This window comes from Cupressus sempervirens, chromosome 3, assembly GCF_028749045.1.
Source record: "Cupressus sempervirens isolate cs-2001-9-10 chromosome 3, ASM2874904v1, whole genome shotgun sequence".
Classification (NCBI taxonomy): domain Eukaryota; kingdom Viridiplantae; phylum Streptophyta; class Pinopsida; order Cupressales; family Cupressaceae; genus Cupressus; species Cupressus sempervirens.
The window spans coordinates 308,135,323-308,158,072 of NC_143120.1; the positions used below are offsets into that span (position 1 = coordinate 308,135,323).

The window sequence follows — 22,750 nt, forward strand, 5'->3', positions numbered from 1 at the left end:
GCACAAGCACTTGCTCTATTTCATAATGGTATGGATGGATTATATCTGATGAAGGGTTGTATGATTCATATTCCTTTAAGTAGGAATCAGGAAAGTAGAGAAGCTCATATATGAAAATATGCAAACCGTAGGACATTATTGAGGGCATAGTATTTTGGCGTTTACTGTTAAGTCTTGGCATTTGTGCATGTTTTCTAAATGACATAACAGAACTGTGGTTAGCTGCAGGAGTTGGAAGTGCATTACCATCTGTTCAAGGATGGTAATTAGAACTATTAAACCATTGTTGCCTGACAAATTCTAATGCATTACTGCAACACAGGTGTTTTCTTGATCGCACTCATAGTATGGAATTAATCGCATAGCCAGGAGGCAGCAGCTGAGACTCCCAGAGACACTAAAGTGGCATAATTCTAGACTTGTTGAGCCACCATTATTAAGGAAATCTTGGCAGAATCAAAATACTCACCACATTGGGCATTTGCGCTATGTTTATTACTTTATGAGCTGCTGAAGATGGAAGCCAGGACTACTCAACAGAGGCACTGTATATTCAACGTGCATAAGTTCTAGGCAAGAATTTACAGATACTGGGCTTGTATCTGGATGAGATTGAAATATGTGGGTTATTTGAATTGGGCAAAGCATGTCAAGTATACTGCCTGGTTTGAGTGCACAAAACCCCTGCAGTTACTCTTCCTTCATATTGGGTCAGAGATTTAGAGGAAGCTTGAACAGCAGATGGAGAGTGCCAAGTCCTTTGCAGAGGATCAGCAAGCTCTTGAAGCAGTGTAGCTTCAAAAGTTCCTCGTTTGGTCAAACATTGGAGACAACTGTAATTTATTGTAATAATCAAAGTTGTGTGAAGCTCTTAAGTCATTCCAATGTGAGAATGAACCATTGTTGAAAGAAAGCCCCAATATCAGTTGCTCTTATCTTGTGCTATAATGCATTTTCCTTTTAAGACAAAGAAATTTGAGGTGAAATCCCTTGTAATGCATTTTTCTCTAAGAACGAGAAATTTGAGGTGAAAGCCCCTGTAATGTGCTTTTCTCTGAGATGCAAAAAATTGAGGTAAATGTAAGAAGCCGTGCTGGCTCACTATAAGCTACGTTAAAGAAGTGTTCGTAAGCAACTCGCTAACTGATATGAATAATCATCTGAAAACTAACTGTAGGCGCTGATGAAGTAAACAACTCACTAGAACTAGACCCAGCTGAAGCACTAACTCTGTCAACACCGGAGTCCCCATACAACTAACACACATTCAGCTGCACTATGGAAATGGTAACAACCATAGGCACCTGAAACACTATCACCAACTTCATCCTCTGCTAAATTGTCTTGGGTGTGTGGATACTGCAAGTGATTTAACTTTCAGGTGTTGTTCCCATCTCCAAAGGATGGTGCTAACCCATCCCATAATGGATGGTATGAAAATGGAGCAGCCAACCCAATATATATAATTGAACTAGGTTTGGGGCTGGTGTCAACTGCATCAGCTCTAACTCCGTGGTAACCACATCTGAGTGTGATTGTGACTCTTGGAAAGCCAACAGAGTACATTGCAGAGACTTCAATGACTCAAGCTCATGGGTGAGCTCAACTACCTCCCCCTTCTCTAACAATGTCTCATAAGAGGTACTACCCCACCCCAAGAGATAATCCTTGTCGGCTGTCAACTGCGAATAACTGTCTTCAAGATCTTGACAACCTCTCAAAGCAAATGGACCTCTACTAGGGAAAGGCTACCATCACCATGCTCATCTGAAATAGGAATTCCCCAACCAGATGCGGCTAACATCTGACAGATAGCACCATAGTACTCAAGAGCTAAAGAGATGTCACTATCACTCACCTTCAGTTGACTTGTCACATGATGCCTTTGTAACCCCTAACTCCTATGCAAGCTCTGTCTCACTAACTGCATTGTGATAGAAGACTGAATCTAACTACTCGCGTCATGATCACTGACATTGTGTTAACTACTTGATAACTCTACAAACTCCTCATCCGAAGTGGAAGCCCTCACAATATTAGACACCTCGCATGTCTCAACTTCTCCCTCAATAGTAAGTCCTTATAAAGATCGATCCTGGGACCCATCCAAAACCTCCTCAAAGTCATCACCAAACATCTGGCAAGGAATACCAATCTCAACACGGCTCATAGCATCCTCAAATAGATCATAAGAGGTTTCTATACTATTTGTATCCATATCACCAGACTAAACCCCACAATTGTCGCCTAACTTTGCATAAATGACTCAATGCCATGTTGTGAATCAACAATGTTGGAGCATAAACCAACATTTGCAAACTTCATTGTAACTCTCAAATCACAAGTATCACAGTTGGGTAGCTTGAAGCCCTCATCTATCCAACCTAAAAAAGGTCGCTGCCTCTGATACTGAATCAATGCTACGACAATTGTCATAAAAATCAATGCTCACATTCTCTGCACAATCTCCAATGACAAACCCCTCCTCACGAGAGTCCGAGCAACCAATGGTAACAACTGCCTTTGCAATATTCGCAAGATCCACATTAGAGTCCTCAAACTGCTTAGACTCAATGATACTAACCACCAAAGAAACTAACACATCTACGTGTCCTTGAGTAGAAAGTTCGTCATCAAGACAACCGATAGGACTAGTAGTTGTCGTACTAAACACAGGCTCCATTGCATCCTAAACGTCTATCAGGGAGAACTCAAAACTTCTTCCCTATATCCTTAGTGTTGGTCTCCTAAAAGCAAAAACCATGTACCTCGCTGCCCTATCAACTGTCATCAATCTGACAGTCTCACCTCCAACCTTTTATGATGTAGCTTAAGCCTTTCCATACTCTCCCTCAAAGAATTTATTTTCTCGCTATTTCCCACACTGCTCTGTCGGCTCCCGAAACTTCTAGTTCTCCTATGTCTGTCCATAGCTGGAAAATGCAAGTGTTGGTCACTCCACCTATAACAGCAGTCCCAAAATAATAAAACAACTCCTACCCCACAAGATAGCAAGAAATCACTCTAATACCGCAATAAGAAGCCTTGTCGGCTCACTATGAGCTATGCTAAAGAAGTGTTTGTTTTTTGTTCTGATTTTTCGTTTTGCAATTTTTGGATTTTCAATTAAATAATAAAATGCTGAAATAAATAGACACAAATGCAATTTCTAGCTATGCCAAATATTGGATTCCAACTATAATTTGCAATTATGAAAGTTGCAAAGATTTATTCTCTCAATAACAATCAAATTACAATTAAGAAGAGGAACCTGAAGGAATTTCTGTATTGAAATTGTACTTGCAGCAGATCTAACATGAAACCCAAATATTCCTAGCTGAAATCCAATGCCAAATAGTGAATGCTAGGCTTGCTGAAAGAAACACTGCCTGACAAAATATAGTCGCAGGCTCCCAATGTATATAAACACAGCGGCACGGAGTTGCCAATGATTGCAACAATAAACCGCCCTCTAGTCACACGAAAATTACAGTAGAGAAGACACCCAAAACAGATTATGGAAATGATTCAATTCACTATACCTCAGCAATGAATTGAATGAAAAATTCAGATTCAGGAAACCCAATCCAGTTTGCTATACAACAGCAGAAAATTGTTGAGCAATTCAAGAGTAATCAGTACTCAAGAAATTTAATAACTCAAACCCTCACAAGAAAATATATCAAAAGCAATAGACATGAATTCTTCAAAAAGCATTGCTTTTATAATACATAAAGGTGACTTCTTCAAGACACCTTTCACTTAAAAACCTCTTTGCTTTATACTTAGGCACATATTATAAGTTATGAATTTCCTTTGGCTCCAAAAATGCCCTTTTCAACCATATTATGATATTTTGATAAACAAGGGCATTGTTTCTTGTGCCCAAGATTTAAAGCTTTTCAACCCGGTTCCAATGAGCTATGACACTAAGGTGGCCAAAATATAATATATTAGCAAAAATAGCAACCTCAACTTATTTAGTTTGATAATAATAAATTCACATGTCTAGTAAAAATGACTGAAGAAGCATCAAAATCAAAATGTGACAACAAAGAAGTAGGAGTGATCCCGATGAAGAAAGATGATTAATGAACATATTGGGGTAACTTACTAAAATAGATGCTCCCTCTAAGATTCTTGAAGCCCAAACCACAAGCCAGAAATAAAAACCACGAGTGTCACTCAACTCCTCTAACTCATTGGAGCTCATCAAAACCAATTGTTGACTTGCTATAAATAGTAAGTCCCTAAAAACGGAGCCAAAACTCACCATAGGCCACAAGAGAGCCTAATAACTCCACAACGAGGTCCTCTAAACACCAGTATCACCCTACAAGGACCCAATAATAGCCTAAATCCATCAAATCTGCCAAAACTCAAAAAGGGGACATTATAGTAAAAGCCCTTGTAACGCATTTTTCTCTGAGATGGAAAAATTTGAGGTGAAAGCCCTTGTTTGCCACTGAGACAGAGGTAATTGTTCTTTCCCTCATGGAAGTAGTCATACTAGATGTCATGTTGAGAGACTCCATGACAATATCACATTGAGTGACTATGTGATGTGAGCTTGTGTTTATTTAACACATGGACATAGCCATACTGAAAATCCTATTGACTCCATGATGCTATCACATCGAGAAAATCTGAGATAAATTTTGCTTTTCTCACTAATGGGTGTAGCAATTATGGCTTTCATGTTTAGATACTCCATGACATGAGAATCTATAAAGATACCTCCCTAGCTAAAAGGGAGTGTTGAAGTCATCATGCCAAGAGCTAACTTTCTTTGCTATATTTGAAGTATTAAAATAATCTATCGTTTATTGAAGAAAATGAAGGGTCCTCGCATTGAAGGTACAAGACATTAAAGAGTCAAGACAATGATAGGTCAAGAAAATGAAGAGGTCGTCTTCTTGGAACAAGACATTCAAGCTCAAGCCAATTTTATATTCTTCCAGAGAAATTTGTATGAATAGAGATTGATACCTTGTGTTTCTCAATATCACTTCAGATTGAGCCTTCTATTTGGACATTGCATTTCAAACTTCTGCTTATTCATAAATAAAGTGATATATTTGTGGTTTGGGTTATCTCCCTCAAGTTGGAGGTTTTTCCCAAGATAAATTCTCTCATCTTAGTCTTCATTATTTTGCTTTTTGTTGTCTATTTTCATTTTTGGTCAAAACATTAACACAATCAAGGTCGATCACTCAATCTACAATAGTTACATATATCATTATATATTTAGGATATATCCAGATCATTCCAATGCCAAGATATTAGAACCCAGAGCTGGAGTAATCAACTCTTTGATTCTAGGACATGAGTTTTTCTGCTATGCTCTCTTGCTGACCCAAAATGTTATCCTTCGTTCTCCATCATTTCTCTATATTCAAACTAAATGTTTTCCAAATAATAAACAATTAGCCAATCAACATATAGGCGGTCAAAGAGGTGCACATCACACCGACAACCCTAGTCGCTTCTACCCCAAATGCCCAAATGCCACATGTGCATGAAAATTGGATTTAGAGTTATGATGCATAGAAAAGTATACTTCTAACAAGCACCCATGTCAATAATAAATAATAGTTTGCTTGGGTGAAGGCATCCAAAAAATCCCCCAAAAGATTAAGTCAAAGATGAGCTTATTCTAACAAAGGAAGCTCTACAAATCATTAATAAAAGATAGTGCTACCATTTTCCTTTATTATTGTTCTAGAACACATTTATGATCCTTCTGCAAATTTGATCCGGCATTTGTGGCATAGCAAGTATGGATGGTGAAAGAAAGTACACTAATCTATTACGCAAGTAATTGGTAAATTCTTTGATGTATTAACAATGAGCAAAAGGGCTCAACAAATAAGTTAAGATTATTTTAAAAATAAGCAAGTTTTTAAAAAGAAACAGTAGATGAGACCAGAGACGATCTTATCACTTATAATTACAATATTAAGCATTAAATAAATAATAAAACATTGCTTTAATACCCACCCTTTGATACCAATAGACCCCTTGAATTTTACAAACTTATTGGGACTGAGCGGCTTGGTGAGGATATCTATTGTCTGGAACATTGTTGGAACATACAGCAATTGAATAGATCCGTCTTCAACAAGTTGCCGAATGAAGTGACAGTGTGTGTCCATGTGCTTGGTTCTTTCATGAAGACTAGATTCTTGGCAAGTTTGAAAACTCCTTAATTATCACAAAATAGAGGAGTCGAACCTACTTGAGATATTTGCATATCCAAGAATCCGTCAAAGCCAAACTACCTCACAAGCTGTCTTAACAACTCTATGGTGCTCTACTTCTATCAAGGAGAGAGCCACAACCTATTGCTTCTTGCTAATCGATGTGATTGCACCAGATCCCAAACTGAACACATACTTAGATGTTGATTTTTTGTCATCAACTAATCCTTCCCAATCTAAATCTTTGTAACCAAGAAGTCTGGGATCTTCTCTCTGAGTGTAAGAGTCCAAAATCAAAAGTGCCCTTCACATAACACTACCCACTGATCAGCCTTGGGAGCTATCGTGAACCGTGAAATGCAACTCACTACAAAACTAATGTCAAGTCTAGTGGCAGTGACGTAGATAAGACTACCCTCTAATTGCCTGAACAAAGATTCATCTACTATAGGTGAATCGAACGTAGCTAACAACTTAAGCCCTTTCCAATGGGTGTGGAGGCAAGTTTGCAATCTTGCATTCGGACCAAAAGACTTCGAGCATACTTGGACTGGGAGATGAATATGTTGTTATTGTGCAAGATCTCTGATAGAAATAATGATAGAGATACAATTTTGAAATACCTTTCTTTTATGCAAAGTTCAAATCTCCAGATTTGTCTTCAATGAATCAAGTGTTGATGACGTATTTGGAAATTTACAGGTGGTACGATCTTGGGGACTGCAAGTATGTTCGGCATGACTCTACGTGGCCAAAAACCACGTAGAGTCATGACCCTATGTGGTCATGACTAATCAAAATTGTCTTAAACACCGACAGTAACTAATGTGCCTCTTCATTAACATGCCCGATACAATAAGAAAACTCGGCAACTATGCTAAGCAAGTTATATGTAAGATAAATATGCACAGCCCGATGATTAGTAATCATCCATATGAAAGCCCGATACTTAGAATATCGGCAGTGATACTAAACCTAATCCCTGATCAGTATGTTGAACTATAGCAGATGTCTTCAACTCGATATGAATCGGTAGATAATACAATAGAGATTCTCAAACAGACTTGTATGCATATCTGTGTATATGTGTGTGTGCATATACTTATATGTACACATAAATACATAGGTCTACATGCAAGAGCTCTGGTAATTACTTTGACAAATGCTAAACTTCAACATTCCCTCTTTACCAAGGGACAAGTAATAATCCTGATATTAGAATATCTATTCACAAAACATTATTTGACACTACTACTCTAAGAATAGAGACTCATCAATTTATTGAAATTTCCATGCAATGAACACTATCAAAGCATGAGGTATGATCTCTAATTGTCTGAAACAATATCTAGAGTAATCATAACTTGTTTGTTATTTATGACTTCTGACAAATTCAGAACAACTGTCACAATAATAGGCCTATCATTTGTAAGGTCGTCACCTTACAAAGATTAACTTTTGAATACATATGTCCATGAAAGATCATCACCTTTCATTACATGTCTAAATCAAAATTGTAAAAAAAACACAAATACATGTATGAAATTAAACCAATATTCAATATTACAATTTAATCATACCAAGTTTTCCTCTGAAGTATTCCAACTTTATCTTAACCAGAGGTTTGGTGAAAATATCAACAAATTGTTCATTAGTACTAATGTACTCTAATTTGATGATATCTCGATCTACCATGTTTCTGATGAAGTGGCAGGGAATTTCAATGTGCTTGGACCGATTATGAAAAACTGGATTAACAAATAGCTTAATACAACTCTAATTATCACAATGAATAATAATAGGCTTCAAGGGCTTCTTGAACAAATCAAATATCAGCTTTCATAACCACACACCTTCTCTGGTTCCTAAAGAAGCGACAATGTACTTTGCTTCAGTAGAGCTTAATGCAACTAAGGATTGTTTTCTGCTAAACCAGAAGATCATTCTAGACCCAAGACTAAAGCAACATCCAAAAGTACTCTTACGATTTGTACAACTATCTGCCTAATCAGAATCTGTAAAACTATGAAGATTGATTTCCATCTGATCATATATGATAACCAAACCAATAGTTCCTCTTAGATATCTTAAAATATGTTTGGCTGCCATCAGATGAATTTTCTTAAGGGCACACATGAATTGACTCAAGGTGTTTGTAGCATAACATATATTAGGACGAGTATTCACTAAATATGTTAACGAACCAATTATCTGTCTATAGAGAGTAGGGCAAGCAGGTTCAGATTTGATCATATCATCCTTCAATTTATCTAGATTGAGTTCCATAGGAGTAGAAACTGGTCTGCAATCCATCATACCAAACTTTGTTAGAAGATCAACAGTATATTTCCCTTGATTTAGAAAGATGTAGTTTTCCTTCTACCAGACTTCCAGTCCAAGGAAATAGTGAAGAAGACCCAAGTCTTTCATGTCGAACTCAATTGTTAACTCTTGTTTGCATTTGCTTATTAGATGTTCTTCACCTGTAATTAATAAATCATCAACATACAATATTAGAATAAGCATGTCATTTTTATCTACTTTGAAGTATAGATTAGGATCAGCTTCATTTTTAAAATACCCTAGCTTTGTAAAGGTAGTTGTCAATTCTTTCGTACCAAGCTCTAGGAGCTTGCTTGAGCCTATATAGTGCTTTCTTTAACTTACACATATGAGTATTCTCGTTGTGAGTAGTGAACCCATCTGGTTGTTTAATATACACTTCTTCAATTTCACCATTTAAAAATGTCATCTTAACATCCATTTGATGAACTTTCCACCCTTTTGATGCAGCAATAGCTAAGATGGTTCTGGCATATGTGTATCTCGCAACTGGAGCAAAAGTTTCCTCATAATCTATACCTTCTTTCTAAGAGAACCCACGTGCTACAAATCTTGCCTTGTATTCTCAATACTACTATCAGGTGCATGCTTGATTTTGAAAAGCCATTTGGAAGAAACTACTGATTTGATTTTAGGTCGAGGTACAATATCCCATACATCATCCTTCAATATAGAATTGTATTCTTCAATCATGGCCTCTTTCTAAGGTTGGCTTGCTAATGCATCTGCAGAGTTTGAAGGTTCCGATTTGTTAAGATTTGTTAATAGGGCAACATAACAAGACTGAGTTCTTGTCTTCTTGCTTTCTTTTAATACTTCATTAGGTTCAATAATTTTTTCTTTTATGAATTTTTTGGCCCAAAGTGGTCTCTTCTTATTGTTTCTATTTTCAAACTCTTCAGAATTTGACGTAGGGGGTTCAAAACTATTCTCCCTCTCATTCTCTACAGGGTGAACTTCACTTGAATCTGAGATATGTTCTATGACTGACTCATCATTGTATTTAGAAAGATTGAAGGCAATGTCTTCTTCAAATTTAACATCTCTACTGATTTCAATTGTTTTCTGTCCTAGGATTTATATTCTGTAACCTTTGGAATTTTCACTGTAACTGATGAGAACTCCTTTCTTCCCATATGGTTCTAGCTTTGTTCTTTTCTCTTTAGGAATGTGAACATAGACTGGACATCCAAAAATCCTGAGGTGACTTAGATCTAGTTTGATACCTGTAAATACTTCTTCTAGTGTAGTGTTATCCAATACTGAGTGAAGACAATGATTTTGAATGTAAACAGCAATGTTTGATGCTTCTACCCAAAATGAAGTATGAAGGTTTTGGTCATGAATCATGGCTTTGGCTAACTCTGTGATTGTATAATGGGCACCCTAGAAATGCCCAAGAACTAAACCAATTGTTAAAAGAGATTGTGATGTCTTTGCATAGATTTAAACCACATAACATGAACATAAACAAAGGAATTCATGCAAACTGAAAATTAGACTACCGCTGAAATATTATTAGTTCTCAAACTAATAAAGTTAAAGACATAGCAACTCGCTTAATTACTCCAGCATCATCAAATACATCACAAACTGTTCAACTCACTAATTACATCCAATCGGCCTGTAGCTGGAAATGCGTCCAAGTTTCCTATTAATGAGTTGATAGCAATGGATTCCAAAGGCCAAACCCCAAGGGAATGATGTCTAGAATGTCACAAGAGAGGATGAATGTCCTCTAATGTCAAGAACAAAACTGTACATCCAAGTTCCTATCAAATGCAATTCACAATAATCCGATGCTAAACAATGAAGCTCCCACCTCTATTTATACTTTTCCTTCACCCTTCTAGAAGGAAATAAAATATTAATTAATTGCATTTACTAGAAGCTTCCCCCTTCCAATAATTAATGCACTCTCTAGAAACTCCTCCCTTGCAATACAATAATTAATTGTGCTTCTAGAAAATTAAATTACTAGAGTCTTCCCCCTTTTCAATAATTAATGCACTATCTAGAAGCTTCTCCTTGCAATACAATAATTAATTAAATATAAAGTCACCTTTTAATTTTAATTTATTTAATGACTTTATAAGAAATTAATTTAATCAATTTATTATTTCTCCACTTAGCCTTTGGAGAACATAAAGGCTAAGAACTCTACTAAGTTGCTAAAAAGATGGGGACATTACAGTCCGCCCTCCTTGAAATTGCTTGTCCTCGAGCAATCTTAGTCCTGTTTGCTGTAGCACCTACTCACTCTCCCAAGTGGCATCTTCCTCTGGCAGATATCTCCATTTGACTAAATATTCTTAAATCAACCTATTTTGCAAAGTCCTTTCCATAGTATCCAGAATAGCCTCAGGAATCAATACGAACTTTCCCTCATCATCTAATGTTGGCAATTCTGCAGAAGGCACAACTCTCTGACTGATGGCTTTCTTAAGCCTTGACACATGAAACACATTATGTACCCAACCACCCTCTGGAAGCTCAATCTTGTAAGCAACCTCGCCCACCTTGCGAATCACTTTGTACAGGCCATAAAACCTAGGCTTCAACTTCTCTGCTCCGCTTTTTTTGAGTGATGACGGTTTGTATGGTTGTAGCCTTAGGTAAACCATATCCCCAACCTCGAGCTCAATAACATGCTCTATCCCCCTATCAAGAGGAACCCCATGCAGAATCTTGCCAAATACCTTAGTATGTCTGTCAAGTATCTCCTGGATATCTGGTGGATGACTCTTCACCTGTGGCTCTTGTGAAGTTGGCATAGTGAAACATTTCGCTGCCCAAACTATGTTATTATGCCAAAAATGTCTTTGCATTCTCCTTAGGGAAACTACTCTACAACTCCCATTTGAAAGTCCTCTAAGTACAACAGTTCTTCCCTCATGCTGAAACCTCATCTCCAATTTTTCTAGGTTAAGTGTAAACTCTTCTAGCGAGGCCATCCATGTCATGCTAAGGATGACATCATAGTCTCCCATGTCTACTACATAGAACTCATCCTCCAACTCATAGCCATCTCCAAACCTGATGTGAAGATTAGATATCTTCCGAGTGCATAATAGTTTGTCACCATTAGCTACCATGACTCTAAACCCGGCATGCTCCTCGATCTGTAGACCCCTCTTGTCTACCAATTGTGCATCTATAAAATTATGTGTAGCCCCAGTATCAATGAGTGAGATCACTTTCTGCCCTTAGATAGTACTCCTGACCTTAAATGTGATTGCCTTCTGAGCCCTTGTTAATCGTGCTAATGACTCTCATCCTCAAGAATGTTGCTCTCCTCTGTAGTGCTATCCTCATCTGAATCAGAGCTCTGATCCTCCCTCTCTAACTGTGACTCCTCTGCTGAGAAATACTCCATTTGATTTGCCTTAGCCTTGAAAGGACACTTATGAGATAAATCCCAAGGCTCTCTGCAACAAAAACATAACTTCTTCTTTCTTAAATCATTAAAGGTGTCATTATCCAACTTATCTCTTTTTGGCTGAGCATCTTTGTGAAAAGTTTTTTTGTCCTTCTCCTTGTCCTTTTTCATATAAGAATCCCTGTGCTGAAATCTACTGCTAAATGAAGGTGCTAAGTCACGAGCTTTTTTCGTGGCCTCTTGCAACGTAGTGGGGTCATGCCCCTTGACCCAACCTCACAAGGGTTCTAAGAGTCCATCCATAAACAACACTACTAACCTCCTCTCTGAACTATCTATGACCAACACAGCTAACCTCTAAAACTCACCGATATACGTCTCAACTGATCCCCACTGCTTGAGTTATGCCAACTCCTTAAACTATAATTCGGGATCCATGGTATCAAATCTCTCTATGAGCTTCTCAGTGAACTCCTCATACGATGTGATCTAATTATGTCCCAAGGTTACCATGCCATGGTGCCACCACTCATGTGTTGGTCCATCCAAGTGAATAGCTACATACTTTATAGCCTTCTCCTCAAGCATAGGATTCAGCTGTAAGTATGTATCCATCTTCTACAACCAAACTCGTGCGGTCATCTTCCCTGAAGCATCATAATAAGGTAAAGAAAGTTTCCCAACTTTCTTTCTCAGCTCAAGGTTTTGACTTCTTCCTCCTAATCTGAGCATGTGTCTCATCCTTAAGTCCATGTAATTTGTGAGAGAAATGTCTGCCTGAAACTCCAGTCCACTAGCCTCCCAATCCCTCCTAAACTAATCCTGTAACTCCGTAATCTATGGTTCATTAACCGGTTGAACTGGATCTCTGGGTGGGAAGGTGGGTAGAAGAGATCTCGAGCTGGCTATTTGAGCTAGGTGTACAACATGTCTAAAGTTATCAGCCTCATTCCCATTGTTGTCATGTCCATTATTACCATTAATGTTGCCTCGGCCTCCATTATCATTGCCCCTATTATTGTTGTTCCATTGTTGGCATCACCTAGATTAATATTGATGCCCATCTGTCTAGCCATAAGCTGCAACATCATATCCATTCGCCTATTCTGCTCCTATTGCATACGTTGCCCCTCTTCTAATGTACCTAGTAACCTGAACATTACATTTTCCTGATCTGGACCGGTATTCCTGCCTCCATCTAATCCTCTATTCCTATCATCTCGGTCACCCATATTGCTGTCTTGTCCAAAGAATATCTCCTCTATGTCTGTATGACTAGATCGTATGTCCCTCTGCACAGATGAACTACCCTGTTTGTTCTGCAAATCTGAATTCCTACTTTGTCTTGCTCTAGTATTGCAGAAATTATAAAGCCCTTGTCGCATGCTCAAACATAAATGCTTAAGATCTCCACAGGATGGCAGGACTTATAGCTCTGATACCACTGTAATGGGCACCCTAGAAATGCCCAAGAACTAAACCAATTGCTGAAAGAGATTGTGATGTCTTTGCATAGATTTAAACCACATAACATGAACATAAAAAAAGGAATTCATGCAAACAGAAAATTTGACTATTGCTAAAATATTATTAGTTCTCAAACTAATAAAATTAAAGACATAGCAACTCGCTTAATTACTCCAGCATCATCAACTACATAACAAACTGTTAAACTCACTAATTACATCCAATCGGCCTGTAGCTGGAAATGCGTCCAAGTTGCCTGTTAATGAGTTGATAGTAATGGATTCCAAAGGCCAAAAGCCAAGGGAATGACGTCTAGAATGTCACAAGAGAGGATGACCGTCCTCTAATGCCAAGAACAAAACTGTACATCCAAGTTCCTATCATATGCAATTCACAATAATCCGATGCTAAACAATGAATTTCCCACCTCTATTTATACTTTTCCTTCACCCTTTAAGAAGGAAATAAAATATTAATTAATTGCATTTACTAGAAGCTTCCCCCTTCCAATAATTAATGCACTCTCTAGAAACTCCTCTCTTGCAATACAATAATTAATTGTGCTTCTAGAGAATTAAATTACTAGAGGCTTCCCCCTTTCCAATAATTAATGCACTATCTAGAAGCTTCTACTTGCAATACAATAATTAATTTAATTAATTCAATATAAAGTCACCTTTTAATTTTAATTTATTTAATGACTTTATAAGAAATTAATTTAATCAATTTCTTATTTCTCCACTTAGCCTTTGGAGAACATAAAGGCTAAGAACTCCACTAAGTTGCTAAAAAGATGGGGACATTACAGATTGATCTATTTTTGCATTCTGCAACTCCATTCTGTTGAGGATTATAAGGTACAATAAACTCCCTCTTAATCCCAACAGAAATGCAAAAATCTTTTAAAATATCAGAGATGTATTCACTTCCATTGTTAGATCTTAAAATTTTAATTTTCTTTCCTGACTGATTTTCAACAAGAGCTTTGAATTCTGTGAATTTTGAAAGAACTTCACTAGATTCTTTTTGTTTTAGAAAGTAAATTCAAGTTCTCCTAGAGTAATCAGCAACAAAGATTATATAGTAGAGACACCCATTTATAAAAGGTGTGGACATGGGACCACATAGGTCAGTGTGAACAAGTTCGAGTATAGATTTTGATTTGTGAACACTTTTAGGGTAGGATTGTTTGGTATTTTTGCCTAGAGCACATCCTTTACAAACCCCTGCATGATCAGATTTAAGACTGGGTAGACCTTTTACGATTTTACTTATAGATGATAAGGCTCGAAAATAGAGATGGCCTAGTCTTCTATGCCAAATCTCTATTGTCTTTGACAATTCTTGACATAGGGCGAAGTCTTGTCGGTTACAAAGTCTATATAAACTCCCATCTCTTACTCCAATTGGGATAACTTTCTTGGTGTTAGCTTTTTTAGGCCAAGACAAAATTGTCTTATTGAAAAAACAATTTTTGTATCCTTGATCAGAGAGACCGGATACAGAAACAAGGTTCCTTTTGATTCCAGGTACATATAATACATTAACAAGCTGAAGAGTGATCCCGGAATTTAGTTGAATTGAGTAAGTTCCAATTCCCTTGATTGGATGAGTGGAGTTTTCTCCGATGGTTACTTCTTCTGTAGTGCATTCCGAGAAGCTTTCAAATGTCTTCGAAACCTGTTATATGTCGAGATGCTCCACTGGCTATGATCCATGTGTTTTTGTTTGAGTTCAATTCGCTAGATAGTGCTAGATAGAATGCATGATATTCATTTACTTCCTCCTTTTCTTCTTGTCTCTGCAAGTGCTGCTTGAATTCTTTTTCGTTCAAGATAGACATTATGAGAGAGACCAAGTTTGTCACATTTAATGCATCGTACTTTAGACCAATCTCTTTTCTTATATGGTTTATTAGATCCTCTTTTATTTTGTTTGAATGTCCTTCTCTTATTTGAGCTTACTTGGAGTGACCTATTCCCCTTGAAACTAAACTTGACTCTTCTTGAGTACATTCATTTTTTAGAGACTCATATTTAGGAAGCTTAGGTTGAGAGCTTAATCCTTGGATAAAGTTTTCCCATGATGTAGGAAGTCCCCTCAGAGCAATCATGGTAAGTTCTTTTTCATCAACTTGATTACCAATAGTCGCAAGTTTATCTTTAAGTTCAGATATTCTCAGAAAATATGATGTAATAGATTCTCCATTGTTCATTTTAATATATAACAAATCCTGTTTTAATGCCAGTAGTCTGCTAGTATTGTTAATCTCAAAGGTGTCTTTGATTTTAGAGAACATTTCAAATGCTGAAGGAAGATTCAAGATTGAAGGGAGAATATGATCTTTCACAGAGTCTATAATTATTCTCATCGCTTTATTGTTATGTCTTTTCCACGTAGTTTTCTCTTGATCATTGTCAGGAATGGCTTTATTTGTTTCTACATAGTCTTCTAATTCCATTTCTCTTAAAATTATCATAACATAAGTTTTCCATGAAGAGAAATTAGATGCCCCTTCCAATTTGTCTTTTAGCCTTACGTGGTTAGCCATTTTATTTTGAGAAGATAAAAGATCTGACTTTTGTAAATATAAATGTGTAATTTCTGAATAATTATTTCTTATCAGAATGGTTGTATCTTCTAAATAATTATTTCTTATCAGAATGGCTCTAATACCATGTTATTGTGCAGGATCTCTAATAGAAGTAATGATAGAGATATAATTCTGACTTACCTTTCTTTTATGCAGAAGTTCAGATCTCCAGATTTGTCTTCAATGAATCAAGTGCTAATGATGTATTTGGAAATCTGCAGGTGGTACAATCTTGGGGACTGCAAGTATGTTCAGTGATTGATATTGCTTTGTCCACCAATGTGCATGTTATATTTATATTCTACCGAGAGACATGGCTCCATAGGGGTATGACTTGTGGCCACGTAGAGTCATGACCCTACGTGGTCATGACTAATCAAAACTATCTTAAACACTGACAGTAACTAATGTGCCTCTTCATTAACATGCCCGATACAATAAGAAAACTCGGCAACTATGCTAAGCAAGTTATATGTAAGATAAATATGCACAGCCCAATGATTAGTAATCATCCATATGAAAGCCCGATACTTAGAATATCGGAAGTGAGACTAAACCCGATCCCTAATTGGTATGTTGTACAATAGCAGATGTCTTCAACCCGATATGAATCGGTAGATTATATAATAGAGATTCTCAAACAGACTTGTATGCATATATGTGTGCATATAAGTATATGCACACATATATATATACACAGGTATACATGCAAGAGCTCTAATAATTACTTTGACAGACGTTAAACTTCAACATATGTTACTCTCTGTCTGTCAAACCCCAACACCTAAACAATAATGGAGAAGTCCTAAATCTATCATGTCAAATGAGTTGCAAAAGTTCTCTTTGAGCTCACCAATCAATTCTTCTGAGCTAAAATAATGATTAGGTCATCAACATAGAAAACAACTAGCAGAATCTCATTACCGACCAGTTTGACATACAAACTAGGATCAAATGGACATCTTTGATAGCCATGATCTATGAGGTATTTATCAAACTTGATGTATCAGGCATGAGGAGCCTGTTTCAGGCAATAAAGTGCCTTTACCAGTCTGCACACCTTTTTCTCTTGATTGGTAATCTTGAACCCTAGAGGATGAGTCATGTAGACTTCTTCCGTCAAATCACTATTGAGAAAAGAACTTTTAACATCCATCTGATGATCTTGCCAACCAAACTAGGCTACTACGGCAAGAACAACCCGAATGGTACTAATCTTGGTTGTAGGAGTAAAATCTCCTCAGAGTCAATGCCTTCCTTCTGTGAGAACCCCTAGCAACTAGAAGAGTCTTACACTTGCCAAGTATTTCATCAACTTTGGATTTCATCTTATACACCCATTTGCAGCTAATGGTCTTCTTCCTTGAAGGAAGATCAAAAAGGACCCAAGTGTGATTCTTCTAAAAGCTCTGGAATTCAGCTTCCATAGTCTTTCCCACTCTGGAATCCCTTTAGACTTTGAATATATTTGAGTCTCATAAACAAAGTGAATGTTGGCCATGTGAGCAAAATTAACTGTATGCTAGATGATCTAACCTCAATGAGCTCATCATGATGAAGATCGCCAACAGTTTTAGCCCACCATTTAGGCCACAAAGTAGAAGAACCAACATCAGATGTAGGAGCTAGAACTGGTACTAGAACTGGAAAAAGGTTCAATAGGTTAAAGAATACCATCCTCTGGAGGAAACTCGAGTTAAGCTTCTTCAAACTCAAAAATTGCATCATCCCTTCCATCAAGTAGACCTAGTGGAAGACAAATACCCAAATCAAAAGCCTTCAAAGGTTGATACTTAAAACTCTGCACAAAGGAGGATGGGTGAAAAGGTCCACATGTTTCATCAAACACATCCCTATTGAAGACAAGGCGATCAGTGTCTACATTTATCAATTGGTAAGCCTTATGGTTGTTACTGTACCTTGTGAACATAAGATTTTGACTCTTGGAATCCAACTTGGAGCTCTTGGCATCTAGAATCCATACATAAGCTAAAGAGCCAAAGATTTTGAGATAACTGATCTTAGGTTTGGGACCAATCCAAGCTTCTTCAGGAGTCTTTCCCTTCATAGCCTATGTAGCAGACCTGTTGAGGAGATAAACCACAGTGAAAACTGCTTCTGCCCAAAAAATATTAGGAACACCCTTGTGTTGTAACATGGAACGGGCCATCTCAACAATAGTACGATTGTTTTTCTCTACAACACCATTTTGTTGAGGAGTGTGGGGTGTGGTTTACTAACATTTTATACCATGTACTTCGAAGAAGTTGGAGAATGCAGTAGAACAAAACTCCCCCCTATTATCCGACCTAAGAGCAATTATACAACAACCAAACTCATTTTCTACCAAGGCCTTAAACTTCTGAAATACAATAAAAGCATCTGAATTTTGTCTAAGAAAGTACACCCACATTTTACAACTAAAATCATCAACAAAAGGAAAGAAATACCTCCAACCAGTGACAGAAGATGTTGCATTGGCCCACAAATATCAACATGAACCAACTATAGTACCTTAGAGGCTCGCCATGAGTCACCATTTGAGAACATTGTCCTATGTTGCTTCCCAACCTGACAAGCTCAACAAACACCATGATGTTGAGTCTAGATCTCAAGAAAACTAGCTACAAGTCCCTCCCGAGCCAACCGAGAGAGATAGTGCACATTTAAGTGCCTATATTGTTGATGCCAAATACTAGTGATGGAAGAACTTCTAGCTACCACGACTAGCTCCAAAGAATCACTAGTATCCACAACTCGGTAAGACCATGATCCTCAACGCCAACAACAATAGTAGTGCAAGTCTCACAATCAACAATCGAACATTTGAGTAAGCTAAGTACAACATCCAACTGAGGAGAGTTTCACATTCTCTGATGGACTAAGAGAAGATTTAGTGTCATGCCAAGAACATGGTACACATTGAGTAATATAAGATCCCTCCTACCAAAATGTACCTGAATAGTGCCCTTACTGACAACTATGTATTCTTCTCCTCTAAAAACAACTGAGTCAGTGAACAAAAGAAGCTTGTGAAACAATTATGTCGATTAGTAAAGTGACACAAAGCACTTGAGTCGATGTAACAAGCAGAAGACTTCACATGATCTGCAAAGCTTTTAGCCATGAGGGCGTAAAAGGCAAATTCTTTCTACTCAACTACATTTGCTATCGGCTAAGACCTGATGTACTTCTTTTGTTCAGAAGCTGATCGCTGACAGCAATCCAACATGATGTTGGTCAATGAAGTCATCTTCGCATTTTCTGAGAGGCAAAAACAAGATACTACAAAGATGATGATTGCACAAAATTCAATGCACTACGATAGGTACAGATTTCAATATTGTTGGCACAAAAATCGAAGCATAGATTTCAGGACAATTTTCTGAAGACCCAGAAAATTCTGACGAAGACCTAGAAGAGAACTCAACTAACCTAGATTGAATCTCAAATCATAATGAAAATTCATTGACATGCAAATTGAAGCACAAAAATCAAGGTACCCAAAAAAAATGAGATAATTTTTGCAGGAAAAGCATGTACAGATCATTTTTGCAAGAAGAGCTTTTACTAGGGCCATGAAAATCTTTGCAAACAAAGCTGAAAATTGTGGTTGCAAATAATGCAGGCAAGCCAAACAAAAAATGGAAACTTTTGCAAATAGCAACCAATAGAGGAACTAAGGCCACACTAAAAAAACTTGTCTGAAAAACGCAACCATACAGAGCAAAAACCACGTCCAAACAAAGAAAGATCATGACAGAAAATGTCCTTGAAGATCCACGCAATTTTTCACACCAAAAAAAAACATAGACAGTTTTGAATGAGTTTTGCAGACCAAAAAATCTAACGAGCCAAGCTGAAGAAAATTAATTTTAAAAAATTTAATGCAAACAATTTCAAAAGAAAAATTATAAATTATTTGAAATACAAATCAAGCTTGCTCTAATACCATATTACTTAATTGGTAAATTCATTGATGTATTAACAATGAGCAAAGACGCTCAATAAACAAGTTTACAATATTTACAAAATAAACAAGTTTATAAAAAAATTATAGATAAGATCAGAGATGAACTTATCATATATAATTACAATAAAGTACATTATTGAGCATTAAATAATAATAAAACATTATTTTAATATGATCAGCACATGTTAGCACCTTTGGAGGCTTTCTATATGCTTGTTAACATCCTCCCTGAGCACAAAACCAATTCAAACCTAACCCACTTTGACCTCAAAAGGAACTTCATCATTGGAAATGGCAAACCCCCTAACAAAAGAGTTTTTGGGGGTCATGACTTCAATCAAGCCCACCAATCTATGCCTCAAACCATAGTTCAAAATATTTCAGATATATATATATATGTGATAAGTCTACTTATCATGATATGTTTTGGTTCCCGAGAAGTAACATCAACTTACCTTGGATAGGTCAAGGCAAAGAAGTTTCAAAATATCACAAAGAACTTGGTAAAATATTGGTGATATTTCTCTATGTTATCGTGATAAATAGCAAACTTATCCCCTAATGACCCAAAAAAAGGGAAAACACATTTTTTTGATTGGAAAAATAGATTGGGAAGGAGAGAAAGGACAAAGAGGCGAAAGAAGGTTCTATCACAATTGGAAAAACATATTTTAAGATCCCAATATTTTCCCCAAAAGATTATGACTTATCTCCAATATTTTGGATATCTTTCCTTTTTTGCCCTTGAACAATAAGTTGTAGATAAGAATATTTTGAACTATGCCTCAACCAATCAATTTTGTCTTCACACACGTCCCCATATCGCCTTTAAAGACTTCTCAATTGATTATAGAAGCTCCCAATGCAATGCTTATATTTATCTAGGTTTTTCACTTGACCGAGAAATCAACACTATACTTGACCTAATCAAAATCACTTCAAACCTTTCGCCATTCTTGTCAAAACTTTTTGGTTCATTGGGAATGCCAAAAAGCCCAAATGTCTAAATCTTCATTGAGCATATTGGGCTTGGAAGGAACCAAGCATCGTGCACCTTATCAATAGTACATGTTTCGCTTGGAACCTATGCCATCAACACCCATCGAGTTGCGAGTTAGACATCAACCATGAGTTGACTGAACAAACAAAGAGCAAAGGTGAAAGCTTAACCTACTTAGGCACTTTTGGCCCTCTTTGTTATTATACATTTTCCTTTAGTTCCACCATGTCCTTCTCTTTCCTTTTGTTTTTACCCCAAGTTGACAATTGGTGCACAAGAAGGAACCAAGCACCTAGTTTGTATTTCTATTTTTGAGCAACCAAAATCGTTAACACACAGTGACTCTTCATTATGCTCACAACTTCACCAAAATAAAAGAAGCACCCATTGGGACCTTCTACATAAGGGTTCTTACAAATTGTGCCTATCTTGGCCTCATTACCCAAATCAATGACTTTTGGCCCTTTAGAAAATAGGTTGACACTTTTATGGGTAGCAGAAACAAGAAACTATTGACAATAAAGGAATGAAAAAAAGCTCTACCAAAACTTCCCCAAAAATCCACCAAGGCATGGAAGAGAAGTTGACTATCTGCAACAAAGGAGTGGGGAACGCGTCATCAATTCCAATGGTTCCTAGAACTGCTGTCCACATTGACAAAGCTTCCAAAAAACTATGAATACCTCTAGCGAGCAAAAGCTTAGTCATTTTAAGTCCATACTTCTCCAAATCTGAAACATAGGTACCCTTTTGGTTGTTTTCTAGAGCCAAAACTTCAGCTAAACTCTAGATTTATGCCAACTTTTAGATTTTTGAGTCCTTAGGAATTCGCTAAACAAATGGTGGGGAAAATACATCCAATGGCAAATTGAACACAGCGACCCTTGATATACTATTTCCTATCATTCTTTAATAGAGGTCATGCTGCACACACCAAATTGGGGAACTAAAAAGTGAGGTGCCAACAAGAATGATATGAAGAAATTCTGGATGAAATCCCTTTATGCAAAACTATTTAATATAAAAGTCTTGTCATCCTAACATGAGATAAGTTTTTGAAAATGCATCCCACAAACAAGCCGAAATAGAACAAACACTAAAGCAAGGGCACTCAGTTGTTCCTTAGGCTCCACAAAATGGATCTGTATTCGGCCGTCCAGAAAAGAAACACAAAAAATTTATAAGATACAAATTTTTAAAGCTAACAATTGTTTCTACTTCCTTAAAATTGTACAGCACTTTTGTCTTCAATGACTTCTTAGGTCTTTGACTTTCTGAGTTGCATTCTTGTAAGAATACTATCTTGTGATACAAAAGAGACACCTCAAAACAGAAATGTTTTTAGTCTCCCTCAGAAATCATGAGGCTGTGTTCTAGATAAATTCAAAGAAACATATGCATTTTCCATTATATTACTCTTTTATTCCCAATTGTTACCTCAGTGAGATTTCTCCCTCTACAATTATCTCAATGTTTTCATCCAATAGATCATGCATATCAGAAATTTGTAGGTTTCTCACTGTACGATACTTTCCTTCTTTGAGACTAAGAGGAACATTACCATTAACTGCAGTACAAATCTAGGTGATTTCTTCTTTGAAAAGACTTGCTTCATATGATAAAGTATTCTTTAAATAGGCCACTGAGCACATCTAACTAACATTGACCTAATGAAATTGGGCATATTTGAATTGTTTTCTGATAATTAAATTAAATTAGTCATGTATCCCAACATATACCTGAGATCTTGTGCAAAAGATGTGAGCATCATCCTGCAATTGCAAAAGAAAAGAAT

At 36.8% G+C, this 22,750-nt stretch overlaps 1 protein-coding gene across 7 annotated transcripts in view; it reads right to left on the reverse strand.

The window, feature by feature from the left end:
* Positions 1-22,750, reverse strand: part of LOC149566209 (threonine--tRNA ligase, mitochondrial 1-like) — a 166,780-nt gene that overhangs the window by 79,114 nt on the left and 64,916 nt on the right. For all 7 annotated transcript variants that reach the window (XM_089819627.1, XM_089819629.1, XM_089819625.1 and 4 more), the window contains one exon: positions 22,695-22,727. In XM_089819627.1, the coding sequence (XP_089675753.1) occupies positions 22,695-22,727 (33 nt within the window). The remainder of the gene's footprint in view (positions 1-22,694; positions 22,728-22,750) is intronic.